General features: G+C 41.3%; 1 protein-coding gene across 12 annotated transcripts in view; it reads left to right on the forward strand.

Moving 5' to 3' along the window:
* The window catches only part of LOC111246495 (uncharacterized), a 49,297-nt gene that overhangs the window by 27,124 nt on the left and 5,161 nt on the right, over window positions 1-17,012 (forward strand). For 5 of the 12 annotated variants that reach the window (XM_022796185.2, XM_086985088.1, XM_022796184.2 and 2 more), the window contains one exon: window positions 16,520-16,569. In XM_022796185.2, the coding sequence (XP_022651920.1) occupies window positions 16,527-16,569 (43 nt within the window). In that variant the 5' untranslated portion in view covers window positions 16,520-16,526. Of the gene's footprint in view, window positions 1-6,224; window positions 6,485-12,154; window positions 12,512-16,519; window positions 16,579-17,012 lie in introns of those variants that run through there. The other 7 variants (XM_086985081.1, XM_086985080.1, XM_086985082.1 and 4 more) reach the window with 5 other exon arrangements.

Here is a 17,012-nt window from a genome sequence, read left to right on the forward strand (position 1 = left end):
ATTCTGTCAAGAATTTGGCGCTTCCTGCAGAATGCTAGCCTTTGGAGGCAGAATCGTTTGAACTATCCTGCCTTGTGATTGCAACAAATTCTAGCTGAACTGAGTTCATAGTCTCCTGGAGGCCTCAAAACTTTTAAGGCAAGCAACGGGCCTGAAAACGCCAGCACCACCTATCTGTGTCGTGCTCTAAATCCGTGTTTCCGCTAATGATAGCGGTTCCTGCTTTACGCGCGCGTTTACTTTTGCAACGCATAATGTGGCTTGCGTATGCTATCCTTAAGACATGGTCCGACATCTTGTTGACGCAATCTATCATCAGGCAAATAGTCTTTTTATTTATAACTAAGTTTATTTATAATTATAAACATACGTATCTAGCTGAGTTCGGTATTGTGTCGTAGTATTCGATTGTTGCTGTTATGATTGCTCTCGATAATATATGATTCTGACAATTACCAGTTGAATAAAATTTTCACTTCTGATTTGTTTACAATAATTGTTTGAAATTGCGATAATCGTCACGATACTTCAGAACATTCGGAAATAATAGCGCGTAAAATATCACCCAAGGGTAGCTCGAGCAGTAACTATTACACTTTTAAGCCTTATGGAAGCATTTCGCAGGGAAGAAGCTAATGTTAGAAACTACATCCTAAAACACAAAACTCTTAATCAATATCAGCCGAGTATCGGCAGTATTTCGAATATGCAAAAATCTATGTACACAATACTGGTGTGTTTTACACATCGATCACAAATACCACTACGAATTCCATTCTTGCACGGAGAAATCTCACTCAGAAAATTGCCTAATTATGATTTCGTTGTCTTTATCCATTTCCATTATTTTACGAGCGTACAGCACGCGTAGCGGTACGCAATGGTGTATTCTTTCGTAGGACAATGCCGGCGGAGGAAATAATGGTGGTGTTCTAGTTAGCAGACCGCTCATTACAACCCGTTTAGCAATTAGGCAAAGGCCAGCGAACAAAAAGGCCGACAGAATAGTGTACGCATGACCTTCTTCATATTTAATTGTCCGTCAGCCAACGACACTATTTTTTTTTCTGGTCAGCTGTTCTCGAGAGGTGACACTCTGTTCAACGCACTATTGCAGTCACGATAGGATAAAAAGAAGCCTGAGTGTTCGCTCTGGCCCGATTTCACGTTGCTGTTCTCCGTCGAGACAACGAAGGATGCTGTCAGCTGCTCACAGGATTTTTGCTGCCGAGTACCTCCCACGTCTCAGGTGCTCATTTAATTACCTATCCAGCGGGTATGGTGCTGGTGACAGCCACAAGCTTCGCAGAGGACGAGAACATTGCGGAACAGGGGAAAAATAGTCATAGTAGCGACATTAACGATAGAAAAAGCAGCACAGGTGCGGCTATCATCCGAACCGCCTTAAGCCGGTAGCGTTCTTTATCGTTCGTGCTGACTGCATCCGTGCGGTACTCGTGTGCACGTGGAACCACGTGGACGCAGGTCAAAAGGCCGAGCCCATTACTAGAGCCGTAGTTGCTGCACGGCACCGGCTTCCGTCAAAAATCAGCGATGTCCGGCTCCGAACAGTTGATACGCCACAGCTCTTGCGCGTCGATGGCGTTAAGGCAGCAGCAACTCCAGCTCTTCCTCTTCGCTCCACAGTACTTCTTCGTTGGTTTTTTACTGTCGTCCCCAGATCTGGCCCTAGTCCAAGCCCTTAGAATTCCTTTTCACTCTTCTCAGAGGTATGCACGCACCTATGTCTGTGGTCCTCCACACGCTCTCTAGACTAACGCTCTATCAGATACGACTCTTGGCACCACAGCACTCGTCCTATCTCTGTGTTTCGCAGTTCACCTCTGGGAGTGGGCAATATGGGCCAGCTTACGTCCTGTAATGCTGCTGCTGCTACTGTTAGTGTTGTACACTCTCACCGTCTCTACGGTTTTTGATCTGTCCGTGTGTGTTTCTCGTTACAGTGGTGCTTTCTCCGTCGTAGTATCGGTGAGGTCAGAACGGTGGATCTTTTAGTGGCAGTAGGTAACAGAGATGGCATTGGGTGAACGCTATGGAAACGGCAAGCGACTAGGCCTGGGCAGATTGTTCCCCACGACTACTTGTAGGCCTTAGGCCTCTCTGTTTTCCGGCGTCGCTTATTTCACTGCCTCCTTAAAAAACGCTCTTTTGAGCGTAAATGTCCGCTATACCAATATGCCACAACGCCAGCGGCTAAGATTGGATGTTAGGGTGCATGATAATAATAAAATTAGTAATAGAGGTGATGATACTCAGCGGTTTGTAGGTCAGTATATCTGTCGCATCAAAATGTTCTTCAAATCCTCATATATTTAAGAACGGGTGGCGCTGCTGTCGTGACAGCGGCAGAACCGGCGGTGTCGACGCAGAGTTTAGTGATGACAACAAAGGGCCATGTAAATTTTCCGATAGCACACAACTTCCATGATCGATGATTGTCACAGACAATCCAAGTAGGCGAAGAAGTGAAAACAGCATTAAGGGACCTGAACCAAACATCTGCACGCAGAACTAGGTAGAAAGAAGCTTGCATTCAACCGACCATTCAGTGTCTCCGCTACTCACTTTAATTAAGCTACGTCATCGTACCCGTCGTTGAATTTTCATAGAAACGTAAGCAAGCATCTTGTAAAACGGCTGCACGAGAGCCACTATCAAAAATTCCTGGTAGCAGAAGCAAATTTCGATGGTAGAAGCTGCAGGATCTTTGCCATCATCACAACCAACACTCGTTGCCATTTCAACTATTCCTGTTTGAGCCCTTCCAGGATAGGTTGCGTTGACCCTTGGCTAAGGACAATGATCTCGACCTCACTTTTCCCCACCCCTGTCGTGTTATCCTGTCGACTGCCAACCCCTCTTAATCTTCCCATCTCGCCCTGGCTCTATTATTAGTCGTCGATCGAAATAAAGGGGCTTTTGGGCCGGGGGCACACCTTGCGTATCGTTTTTGCAAGGGAGACATTACGTTGCCAAATCGCACCGAGCGCCTGAAATTGCTTTCTCCAAATTCTGCAAATGAAATATCGACGGTTACCGACAGACGAAGATGAAAGGAAATAATAAGTCATTGTATAGAGCAGTGCGTATGGTACACGCGCATTCGTTAGTTTTCTGAACTTTATTCAAATGGAAAACTGTCAGAAAAAGGAGTAAAAGAAAAACACCACAGACAGAAGACAGCAGAACAAGAAGCACTATCAAAGCATGTTAAATCGTGCGGTAATAGAACAAACAAGTTTATAAACACACAGTCAGAGTATTTCAAACGTTTGTCTCGATCACTTAAGGTTGCTGCATAACAGACAGCGAAGCGAATTCGATGATCAGATACGCATCTGGGAACTGTGATAAACCAGTGGCATAGTAGAAAAAATAGACAATGATGACACCAAATATATTATATCTGGACTGTTAAGTAGGCTACTCAAAAGCTTCGGTCCCATAGCAACGTTAGTAATATTAGTACTTTTAAAAAGGGGACAACCTTTCTATTGCGATTGGCTCATATTTATTAATGGGGTGACAAGCATGTCCTAGTGTAGATATAGATTTTCCTCAACCTACAATATGAGGATTTTAAAATATCGCTTAGAATCATAATGCCGCTTATCACCTTTTTGAAGCCAAATAACATTAAGATGTTTTAAAAAAAAAAACGTCTGAGCCTGAACTACCGTGGTCCTATTGTTACTTAGAAAATAATTCGCAGGCAATGTATAGTCGACTTCGTGAAAATTCACCGCGCCTCAGGGCGATGAAAACTGAATTTTCAGATTAACCCGACCTTTCTAAATCTATCCATTAATATGCATATGATCGCAATAATAATAATAATAACGTTTTTTCAACCAACCTAGTTGTACAGAAGACTTCGACCCAAGTCATTAATAATCGGGCTCTTAGGGCTGGATCCCGCTGGACAAAAATATATCAGAACATATTTGTGCTGAGTCTGAGTTACAATAGTATTGTTACTACAATTGGGCCACCCGATCAATTGTCCCCACATGACGACATCCACCAACGAAGCGACTATATATAAGATAATGTGTATGTGTTCTAATTAGTTGTCCATTATATCGCCTTAAAGCCTATTTCTTTGGAAAAGTTAAAGAGAAGCTTACATACATTAGTGAACTCTGACTCAAAGAAGAGCAACTATCTATTTCGGAATCGCTGTTAGTTTTGCTAGATATGCGCGAAGGAAGAAGGTAGACGGCTGAAATTTAGCATAACTTTTTCTTCAAAATTATTTAGTGAACGATGTCACTGTTCACTGTTAATGATACGTCACTGATTGAACGTATACACACTTTTTACAGAAGAAAATTACAGGCATGATAACTTGGTAGCGGAGTTGTATAATATACATATATATCAACATGCATGTAAATCTTTAATTAAGAAACAAGTACGCTGCAGAGGGTAGTATTTGCTGATACCTTAATAACATATGCATAAACATTAGTATAGTCGAGCAGTTGCCATCTTTTGTCTTTGGAAGCAACACTGGTAAGAGCTGCATTTTAGCCCCATGCACCCTCAGCCCACCAGCTAAAACAAAAATACTGGCAATACTTCAGTGAAGCTTTGTTTCCCGAAAAAATAGCGAGTGTCAATTTTGCATTTAGGCACCGAAATATTCCTCTGGAACAGCTGGGTCTGCTTCTGCTGATGTAGTTACTGTTACGGCCGCGCGGCGGTGTTTAATGTACATGAATACAGTCGGCACTTCGTGCGGTGCTTCCCTGACTGCACGTTTTGTTTCTGTGTGCCATTTCTCTGTAGAGCACTATGGAATGGGTTGGCTCATAACGACTCATAACCCGCTTGCCGTTCGGGCGAATTTAGGTCAATGGTCCAGAGTTAGAAGCATAGATAGACACAAAATTCACACGACACGTTCAGAGCGCTTTCAGCCATGGGGAAGACCAAGTGAAAATGGTGTACTCGATATGGCTCGACAGCGAAAGTTTCGAAACGCTTAATGCAGGGTAAGAGAAACACTTAACTTGCGCTGGCGTCGCTCTGAGTTCTCCTTGTACGTGTCGAGCTGTTGCAGCTGCATAAGTGTGACCGCATGCATATAAAGGCCAACTTACTACGTGGTTTGTTTACGTTTAGTTCTTGGCATGAAACAGGAAATGGTAAGCCAGGTTCCAAAAACAAAATTAACGGTCACCGGAACTGACAGTAAGCATGTATGGACACAACTATCGAACGTCAGCGATCTTATAGATTGTTGTACGAAGGAAAACTTTGTTCCAAAGTAGCCAGTTAAGGCCGTATTATATCGTGAATTGTAATTTCAAGCTCGGGGCCATGCTGAATTAATATATCATTATGTAATAATGAAGGCAAATCCTTGCCAGACTAAAAAAATTGCCTTCAAATATGGAGTCGGTCAGTAAACAGTTGAGTGGTGCTGTTGTCTCTATGTAAATCAGTAATTTTTTTCTCAAACCATAGCGCGACTAAAAAAAAGTTTGGCTTTTTCTCTTTCCTGGCATTTTTAAAACACATTTACAATGGGAAATAGCTAGTCCTAAAAGGTCTACCTATGATTCTTTCATACCAAAAGTGTACGTATATGTAGAACGGAATTTGCGACAATCATTTATATACTTATGATTGGTACTTTCACCCCCCTCCCCCTCTCCCCAGAAGCCGGCATAGAGGAACAGCTCTAACTTCGACTTGTTAAACCACCATTCTACAAATGATGGGGTTTCGGCTCCGATCTATAGCTAAGTCTTAGTGTCACTAGGATCATTATTTACTTCGTAATCGCATTTGTTCAATGTGAATCTGAAGTTCGGAGTTACAGGGCACTGCCATAAATAGTTAGTAAAGCAAGTCGTTCTAAACAAACCATAAAGGATCAGTTTCTCAAGCAGACCTCGGTAGATGCTGCCTGGTTGTTTGATTTTTCTGTTAAAACGTTTGTTGAATTTTTTTCTTATATTGTGTGTGTATATTTGCTGTAGTCGAAGGCTCGCTTTGTTATGCGGCTTAGTATGCTCCTCGTTGGATGAATTAGTAGTCATATCAGATAAGGATCTTGTCCTTTACGGCCAAGCGTTTAAGAAACTAGATTCTCGTTTTGTTTATAGTTTAGCGCTTCAGAAGAGCTCTCTCTATATGGTGTGTCAATCCGCCAGAAATCGGACTTCCTTTAATTACACGGTCAACCTTAGTTAAGGTAATCCCTCCTCAGAAAGGCACGTTAGGATTTCTACGTGATCTAGATACACATTCAACTCTGTCCCTTAGTCGAATAGGAGAGCAGTAATATGACTGTAAAGTGAATCGTTACTGGAACAGTCATGAACAATGGATCACGGAATCTGAAATCCGTAATGCGTTTACGTTGGTCTCGCGAAAAAGTTTAGTTGTAACAATGGCTTCCGAACGAACGCTTCTATAGCCATTCAACTTACCACCAGCGGTACGGAAACAGGTAACGCTTAAATTCATGTGAAACGTTTATGGTGTTCGTGCATACACTGCCTGTAGATCGAACGTTCTTAGTAGGTGTCTTGAAGGTGTGCTTTTTCGCCCCAAATTGTGCATTGTTGAAGAACAAATATGAAATTAATTCTGCGAGTGCAAAAATTTTAGTTTGAACGTGTGTTATTTTGTTACTATATCGTACCATCCTCCTCTATTTGAGCTGCCAGTTGTAGTGGGTTGCTACCTGCACTGCCTTGGCAATTGTCTGCTCATAACACAAAAGCCCAAAATTTTATTAGACGGTAGAAATAGCCTGCAAAGTTATGAACGAATTTACTCAATTTCTGATTCCCGCACTCGCACTTCGCGTGTTCTAGTGAAGAACGTTCGATTAGCCAACCAACTTTCTCTCTTAGCATGTTTTAGGGCTAAGCATTAGCTCTGAATTGTAACAATAGGCCAGGCTAACAAAGTTTCAGATCTTTACAATTGCGACTTCTGTCGATACGCGCTTTTCGAAAGCTCTGATAATGCGGCCTTTACGTGCTTCCTTACGTACTTAGGAGTGCCTTTAAAAGTGATAATTGTAATCCATTTTTCAAAGAGTTTTCCTTGTTTAAAGCACAGCGATGACCGGTAGCGTTCACTTATCTCCTTGCCTACAACTGAAACCAAAATCAAGCAGGTCTATGCGACACCTTGATTACAGACAACACAGGCCCTTCTTTGAAGAATGTGTCCAAAAATTACTTTAAGCGCTATGTGGGTGGTTAACGAATGAAAGAAAATTATTGAACTGCGATTTTTCAAGCCACCACAAGTCTAAAGACGAAAATCCAGCAACAGTAGAAAGACAAACGGCTTATTTACCCTCATGGCATGTTGGGGGTCCTGGCTAAGCACATATCCGTCGCATTGACGCCTTCAGCGTTTTATTGTGCTCGAGGCCAGAAGATGTCGTATGATAATGTATATTGCATTCGGTCCTCTCGTTGAGTTCGCTGGACGCAGTTGTTAGGTCTATGGCACGCGGACGAACAAGTCGCGTCGGCCTTTTGAGAGACAATACAACAGCACAATCGAGATCCAAGACCTCAGCCGTACTGTGCGAGACACTCACTGTGCGAGACGTCGCAGGCGATATAAAGAAGTTTAATCGAACCAAGAGGGCAAAATGGGATTGGTTCAGCCCCCTGTAGATAGTTGTTTGACCTCTGGCCGTCGATCTATACAGTGATGACTAGATGTCGAACAGCCGTCAAAATTACGTGAGATCCACCCGTAATAACATTCAGCAAGAGAGCTTCTTAATATTGCTTAGACTCTATAAAATATGCAATGTCGGCGCAAATTGCCGGCATCCATGCAATTGAGTCGATGGATCCCGTGTTTGCTAATCAGCGGCTTGTCCAAGAAATTATAATCATTGCTTGAAAAGTAGCTCTGATTTACGTAAGCGTACATAATTAGCAAAGTATAATATCATTAGGAAGGATATTTAAAGCAGTGTTTTAGGAACGATGTCTCTCATGCGCTTCTAGAAGTACCTCAAGCTGGCCATGTTATCGTAGAATGTGGTAGTATGCGTATTCATGACCAAAACTAGCTCTAGCTGATAAGAGTCTTCGAGACGAAATAGAAATATTTTTATGTTGACAATGTTTTTTTCGAATACCTGCATAACCGATATGCTGAACAGTATCTAAAACAGGTGCAAATGGCACACAGCCAACATTTGCCTTCAGTTGACAAATGAGAAGCCTTTATGTTGGCCACACCCCGTAAACTTGCAGTTACTTTTACCGAATAACTAAAAAGGCATAAGTGCAAGAATCGGATGATTGTAGATTTGCATTTGTCCTAAATTATCTGCTAACAAGTACATTCTCATACGAGTACGTCACAATACCTTATTACAAATAAGACCTTTTTTGATTTCTAATGAACCTTTGCTAAATATGAAAGAAATTTAAATGTGGGTAAATGTATCGCTATCAATTTGCTCAGACGGAAGTTCTTTATCTACGCTTGCGGTGCTGGGCGCTCGTTTTGAATAAATGTATGGCTATCATCGGACCTTTCGTCCAGGCTAATCAGTTGTGAGCTTCAGTAATCAAGTAGCCAACAGAGAAATAGCCACCTAGAATTTGGCATGGCATGCCATACATTTGTCATATATCCTTTGAAACTAAACAACCCTTCAGGTACGACATTTAGTTGGTAAGCAAAATATTCCGACCTTCTAAGAAGAACTGCATTTAGAAGAAAAACCATCATTCAGTCTCGAAAATCAATGCTCAGTGAGTGGTCAAGCTTTTGTTTTTCCAAGGCCACAGCAAAGCAAAAAGTCATCGAACATCGGTGACAACAATGGGCGGGAGAGGGAGCAGGCAAGAAAAGCGTCGCCCCGGAGAGAAATCGATGAGCGTATCGGATAGATTCGGAGGTAACGTGATGCTAGTACTCGCAGTGGATATCGAAAACATCTGCTCCTATGAGATACACGCCGACAATAATACGATGAATGCAACCTCTGATTCCTCAAAAGACTCATGAAGTATTGGTACGGCAATCGAAAGTCTCCAGTCTGGTTATCTGATGACAAGGCCGGACCTTATTACGAGGCGTCAGTTACTTCCTAGATTGTCCAAGGAATATTCAATGCTGGCTTTAATTCGGTTATTCTCTAAGTCTGCTTGATTACACGGCTTTTGCGTGCCCTAAAGAGAACAAGCACACGGCACGCATATGCCACGATCGATTTACTTCGACGAGCCATAGGTAGAGAAATTACAGCTGGGAACCTAAGCGGTAGCTATATGGTTGACCGGAAACAGAGAGCTGGGCCAAGTGTGTAAAAATAAAGAACAGTACCGCTAACACATATTAAAAAGTCATGGAACTAGCCCAACTAGCTGAAAAAATTATTCAGTTTTCAAGTACACCGGACTCGCTTGTAAAAACTTGATAGAAGTCATTTCGTTTCGCGTTTAGCTCGGGCTTTAGATCTCGGAGCATGACCGTGATACTTCTCCACAACACCGATTTGCGCTGGGCGTTTGAAACTTGCCACCAAGAAAAATACGTTTAGAAAAAAAGAAACTTTAAGTCATTTTTTCATGTGATTAGATGGCAATGCTTTATTAGTCGACCAAATGTTCGATAAATGAGACGCAAAAATCTTGTGCTCTGTTATGAGGTTCGTATGGTGTCAGTGTGATCGGCTGAGAGCTGCGGACTTCACGATAGTCGAGGTGAAGTTAGAGTCAGTTTTTGATTCTCAACGGATATTGCTATACAGACTCACATACATAAAGAATGGTGAGCAGTCAATTTGCTTGGATCCAAGCATCGAAGCGGATGGAAAAATTGTGCCAAAGGAAAAAATGACATGGTCAGAAGCGACTTTGAGAATGATTTCATTAGAAATGGGGTCCTCAGACTAAACAAAGCTAACTGCTCCCGATCAGCTTTGATCATGGCTGTTCCCCGTTGACGCTGCCCAATGGTCTCTTGTGGCTAGTCTCATTAGTTTCTACTCGATGATCAGACAGTATTACTCATAGACAATTTGTATTGCCTAATTTATATATGTATACATGCTCGCGGACGAACGCAAGTCCTCTATGATAGAACAGCATGCACGAACACATCGCAGAGAAACACTATGACCCTATTCCGGCTGGCAAAAAAATTCGACGCAGAAGTGGGGCAACCACAGTGGAATGGTCACAATGACAAAGAAAATTACGTAATGAAAATGTTCTTTCGGTTAGACTTAAATCGAAAAATTCAACACAAAGTGTACATAAGAAAAATCAGTGTTAGATTATAGCAACATAATTGAGATATCGACTAGGCTTGGGGTGCCATGTTCATCACTCTGGGACTATACTGGTCGGATTCCGTGTCGCCCCAGGCTAATTGAGGGTACCTGTTCCTGCTTCTTTGCCAAAAAGTGCGCCTCATGCAACCCTGGCTGTTGTAAAAGCTTGCGCAGGCACTTTCATCACTCGGTATAAAAGGCGACATTTTCGGAATTCTCCAGCCGGCGTATCCGATTTATCTTAGAGAAGGCGGAGGCTTATTGTGCCAACTCGGTGAACGTTGCCGGTGTCGTGGCGCTGCCGCCGTCGTCGTCGTCCTCGGCAAAGTGCCCTAGATGACATCAGCTGTTAGAGGGCAAAACTGCAGTACGTTATTTAGGCACTGCATTATGATGCTAAACATTAACCACGAGGAAATCACTTGAGCGAGTTATTCCACGTGGTCAAAATTTATATCCACAAAACAAAAAAGTAAAGTAACTACTGTCTATCCACCCAAGTCAAACACACGCTTTCCGAATCGGCGTCACTACCCGTGGAAGACTAGGGGCTAATAGTGCATCGAATAGAAGTGTCTTTGACAGTATGCCTTTACCAAATTCGAGCCTTACATCATTGTCGTTAGGAAACCTTACGTATGGTCAATCCTGCAGGTCTTCCAGCAGATACAAACCGCTCCTGGAGATCTAGAAAATTTTAATGAAAATATCGTTTACTCCTACTACTCGCATCTAAAATGAATATGCATCAATCGCATTAGAAAGAGGACAAAATCTGTACAAAAAGGACGCATTTCAGACACGGCCAATTTAACCTAAGTTAACATTGTGTAAAGTTTATGTGGAATAAGTTGTTTTTCCTAATAAATGAAACCCGTTAGATAGATCCTCTAAAATCAAAGTAAATCATGCGTTTGAAGAACCCGTATCAGGTGGTACATGAAATTAGGGTGGTTGGCCTCGCCATATCTTGATGAAGAAATCTGCTACCTAGGTACGATTGTATACTTTCGAGGCAGGTCGCATGTCATATGATATATTGCAAAGGCTTCCCGGTGAGTTTTTTCGTTGCTTTCACAATGGAAACACTATACAGCTGCAATGAAAAACGTCTAGTCAACGTTTAGAACTGATGCATTTAAATCGGTCAATATAAATCTCTCCAATCGTTGCCATTACTTTGGCCTATTTGTTGCGTTTTTCAATAAGCGATGAGTAGATTTGAAGAAGCGAAGGACATCGGCATGTTGTTAGAAATCTGTCCAACTGGCTCAAACTTCTGCTCGTTGTCAATATCGAATCGTTCATAAACGGCTCACATTTGTCGAGATGAGATTGTTATCTGTAATTGATAGAGGCAATGTTACTCCTTATCCTTTATACCAGTCATCCATGACTGGTGCGTGTCAGCAAGCGACAGGAAAGCAAGCAATTGTTAACCGCAACAATCGATACTATTTCTCACTTACGGACACGACGAGACTACAGGTTGTTATGTTATGCATGGATACTACATGGACGAGGAAAAGGAAATTTCAAGGAGATATAGAAGAAAACTCATTTCGAATCTCGGTATTATGTCGAAACTAAATGCTACGTCCGCCTCCCTCTTTCGTCAGCAGCTACAACTGAGGCGGTATTGACAACTGGTTGCATTCCGCTCATAGGAAATCAGTAACTTACGCAAATAATCAGTTACTCAAGGTAAATACTTCTTACGTTACGTTTCAAAGTCCTACCAGCAGCATGTTTCGAATGCTGAGGCAAGCATATTAAATAGGTGCAAGTGGCGTATGCCGCTATCCGAAATGATCATTGTGCATCTTGATCTAATTCTAAACACGCTACTTCACGATCATAGCCATATACTCCTTATCTGCTCGGGCAGTGTTAGGCTCCCTGAATTAAACGGGAGCCAGGATCATGCCTAGAGATGCTGGCGTCTTTCGTCCACATATCGCCACAACGGATATTTCCCTTGACGCCACCGTGAAGTGTCGCAAAACTCAAACCTGTAGAAAGATAATTCGTAAGTTATTTCGCCAAACAAATGGAAATTCTTATATACGAAAGGTCGCAGCGTCGGAGACCTGAGGAATCTTCCCAGAGCGTCAGAAGGGGCTCGCTGCCGGACCCGCCATTTGGCCCTACTCATCCGTCTGTTAGCATCTGTTTTATTATCGTACGAGAAAAAGCTGATTTTTTCAGGTACGCATTTTGCTTTGAGTAGCTCACTGGCCATAGGTGTTTGTTTATAGAAAGCAATCTGCTAGATAGATATATTGGGCTGCTGGAGGGAGTAGCGCCAAAGATAGACTATTTCAAAATAACTTCTAGACGTTCGTCTATTTTGTAGGATGAGACAGCTTCACGCGCAACCCGATTTCCGAATCCTATATATGCCCCTTTTTTCTTATTCACATATACAATTTTTGTTTACTTTACAATAGTGTACATAGTGTCCTGTGTAGAATAAATTATTAAAAAAAATTAGCAAAAATTATAAAATCGTACTCTACGAATACGAAAAGAGCAGGAGGCACTTGAGGCTAATAGCCACTGAAAAATTCAATAGGGTTATAATTGACGAAGTGATGGAAACGGATACTTTTTATATCCATGACCCTTGATTTGGCGTCAACTCCTTGTAAAAGATCTGTTGCTGTTGACGCTGGAGAAGGAAGCGGGAAACATTTGGGTTTCCCCCAAATTTTTACCAAACGGCTTGTTCTTTCGTGTTGTTCCTCCATTTAATTCGATGTATCTGCGATACAAAGATATTGTATAAGGATAAATTCATCGATTCTCGTAAAATTTCATGTCTGAATAACACAAGTCGTATTTGCATACAGAGATAAAAATAAATGATTGCCACATCATGTCTGGACAAAGCGAAGAAAAATCGTGAAATATAAGTCCGGCTTTATTTCATCAAGTGGTAAATAGACCAGATAAAGGGAGCAGTTTCAGATTCTCGACAACTTCTCAAGACAAAAATAGGACAAGTATGTTACGATTCAAATGTCAAAAGGCTACTGATAATTGATTGAAAGCAAAAAAAAAAAAAAAAAAAATAAACAATTGTGCTTGTGAGAGGAGTTCGAAAATTTCTAGTATACTTTCTAACAGTGCAGACTGAACAACTAGCCCGGTAACGAGAAATATATATCTTTTGCATCGCTGGGTAAGTTGGGTAAGACTTGCACGGGCTTTTCAAGTCCAAGTCCGGTCTTATCTACTTATATGTATATATCACACGTCCATGCGTTTAGTTCGAATTCAGATACGATATTTGTCTTTCGTCGTTACGTAACAATATTTAGCAACTCAGAGCAAATAACACTCTGTCTAGTCTCATTGAGCGAATGTCCTAGATACTACGTTTCACAATAACTCCAGCATCAATCCAGTGAGTGTACCATTATCGTTATGATGGTACACGAGAAGGATAAAGAATTACCTGGAGCCTAATTGCCCTCCTTGGAGCATGAGAGTACTTGACACCGGGCATCAGTTCTTGCGCCGACAGTTATATCTTGCGGTCAGAAGCCGAGACCAACCATTTAGCTCAATAAGCGAATTTATCGTACGCCCATTGAGTCCTACCTAGCAATTTTTTTCGGGACCGCCGAACCTTAATCATTGTTAATAATTTCGCATATTTTGTAGGCTAAATGAGCTACAGCGAAAAGGTTGCCATGCAATACTTTATTTCATAACAATTCATCAAAGACATCAGGAAATTACTGCAAAGCCCTGAGGGGAAAAAAATGTACGTTTGAAGAAGCAGACATTATTGTTGACTATTAAATGCTCTGATTTTTCACAAATATTAATAGTATGCAAATAAACGCCATTGTTCTGTCAAAAAGTATTAAAGGTTAGAAAAAGAAAACTGTTTTCTTTACAAGTGTGTACACGTCACGCAATAAGCGCGGTGGCCTAATGCGGAAACCACAATAATCTACGTGCTAAAATAACTGTGAGTGACATGACTAGATCGCTATTTGAGGCTAACGAAGCGCAGATACCATGTTGGCCTTTAAGAGAAAACAAGACAGCTCTCAATACCTATTTTATTTATCAACATATTCTCGTCTGCACAGGAGCTGACACCTACAGAACCCATGACGAAAAAATCTATCACAAAAAATTCGATATACAACGCATTGTGTATGCACTCTCTAATGATGGTGTCAATCATAAATGAGTTTTGAAGCCCAAATGATGATAGTCTACAAAGGCTAGTAAATCTAAAAAAGAAGGTAGCCTATACATGCCAGGCAACGGGTGCATGACTTCGAAACGAAGTCATGCATCTTTTTCATGTACAGCCACAACTACACCCTATTCGATGTCAGTGACGCATGATCTACAAACTTATTTAAACCAATGTCAAGTCTCAGAAATCGAAAAGTACATAGTCTTCTAAAGATATTATAAAATCTTCACAAACTAATGAAGCCGTTAAACTTCATTTGGACCGACTTCTAGTTTTAAGATGTGCTGACATAAATAAAACCGTTAGCGACTCTACCTGTTCGCCTTCAACTAAAGCCCATACAATATATTTTTAGCAAGCTAGTCCTCTTATGTAGCAGCAATCCATCGAGCAGAATAATTTCGCTAACGCAGCATCGGCCTTAGCGGAAAACGAGGGATTGCTCAGTGAAGAGTTGACCGCAATCAACCAGCAAGTTAGGAAGCTCTGTCTGCTGTCGAACAGGGGCACACAAGTGTGTCTGCAGGGGCAAACCGTAGTTGTCCTCAGTGCGTTCTGTTTACTAGTCAATACTGTACAACGGTTCAACCGTTCAGCAACAGACCATGTTACTACAATTATCTGCGGTCCAAGTACATTTTTCCCCGAACACGCAATTTTAATGATTCACCTGTGCATCAAGGGCTAGCCGTACTCAAAATACTTATTTTATTTTTATTTAGCAAACGCTGATTTTGATTTAGAAAGTTATCATATGAAGTGCAATTTAACCCTAGAGAGTTCGAACCATTGGGATAATAGCAGAATGTGATCGTGTAAATAATCTTAGACTCAATGTAAAGAAGCTAAAATTTGCCCCAGGCCCATTTGCCTTCAGCTGTCACTGAACAAGCTTGAAGTAGATTACCAGCATCGAAAACCAAAAAAAAAATTATTGGTGAAAATTGAACATCTCGTCACTCTTGAAATACACATATGATTAACAGCAGTACATTTTTACCCCTTTTTTATTTATTTATTTATTTTTATTTTTAGTATCCTTTATTGTTTACTGCCGGCACTCACAGGTAGAATTCTGTACGTTTAGACCGTACTGTAAGAACCGTGAATAGTGTTAAGTAATTCATACACGCGCTAGTGCTTAACTCCTTCGACCGGAGGCAAAAGATGAGCAAGCATTTTGAACACGTTCGACATCGTAACTTCTAAACAGCCACCCAAATAAACAATCTGTCAGTGTTTACTGGATCCAAAATTTTTATCCTGTGTTATCCTGTTATACATTTCATTGTGAAGTCGACGGCGCTCCGAATTCAGAAGCGGCGTTTCTCCGGTAGAGGCCACGCAGATAGCTCATCATGCGCCCTGCGGGCTCCCGCCCATGGCGTAAAAGTTATTTTTCGCCGCGGTTTATCGGTCTATGCAGATTCTATAAATTAAAATCAATGTTTGCAGTTGGTCGAGATGAAGAGCTTGAATTACATATAGGGAGAATCTTGTTCCAACGCAAGTGAAAACTTTACGAGCACCGTTTGGCTAATGTGAATCGTAGGCTTGTTTCTGTTCTAAATGGATCAGCCAATGCTAGTGGAGGACATTTATCCTATGAGGTATTATCTGGTCTGGACCGCAAGTTTTCTTTTATCGCTTGCATGAGCTTTTCAAATGGCATTAACTAGAAACATCCTACCTACTCTTTAGCAATCCTTGTATATGCCTAAAGGGCAAAATTTCCGACACCTGTTGAACACGCAGTTAGTTCCTTTCTCGCTCAGAGCAATACGAAGACGTAACGTCTATGTAGCCCATTAGAACTTCACTCGCACCCATTTCCGTATATAAATAATATAAATATAGTGATAACAATAATATATAATAAAGGGTGCGAAAGCTGCTAGTTTACAGATTATTGGGGTACTTACATCTGGAACTGAATGAATGTTCTGAGAGACGGTGGCACCAATAAACTGATAAAGGCAAACCTTTGATTCCAGGTAGACGATGGGTTTTCAGACTGTCACGGATAGGGTATTAGCACTACTGGGTAAGTTGTGTAAGTGTAAATGTTTTTCCCAGCAAAAATTCAAACTGAAGAGAACGATATCAACCCCCGAATAATAACTGTGATTTTTTAGGTTACTCAAACGGATTTTCACAAGTGCGCGTTAAGTTCGCGCGAGTGCTAACTTCTACTAACTTATTACTCGTATATACTCATTTTGCTTATGCACGTGGCACGTGTTACTGACAGTTGGTAGTAAATCCGTAAGAAATTATCAACAAGTTATATTATTAATCGCTTGAAGGGATCTTCATGATACGCCTATTAGATTTGCGCAAAGGCTAGTCTTCAACAAACTGATTACCTTGTTCTGCTTATGTGCGCCGTACGATATCGAGAAAATGTAAGCCACCTATAACGAAGCCTTTCATTTTGGCCAATATACTGAAAAAACAAGAAAGTACTACAAGGATAAATAAATACTA

The sequence above is a fragment of the Varroa destructor genome, unplaced genomic scaffold (assembly GCF_002443255.2).
Source record: "Varroa destructor unplaced genomic scaffold, Vdes_3.0 BEIS01000003.1, whole genome shotgun sequence".
In the NCBI taxonomy this organism is placed as follows: Eukaryota; Metazoa; Arthropoda; class Arachnida; order Mesostigmata; family Varroidae; genus Varroa; species Varroa destructor.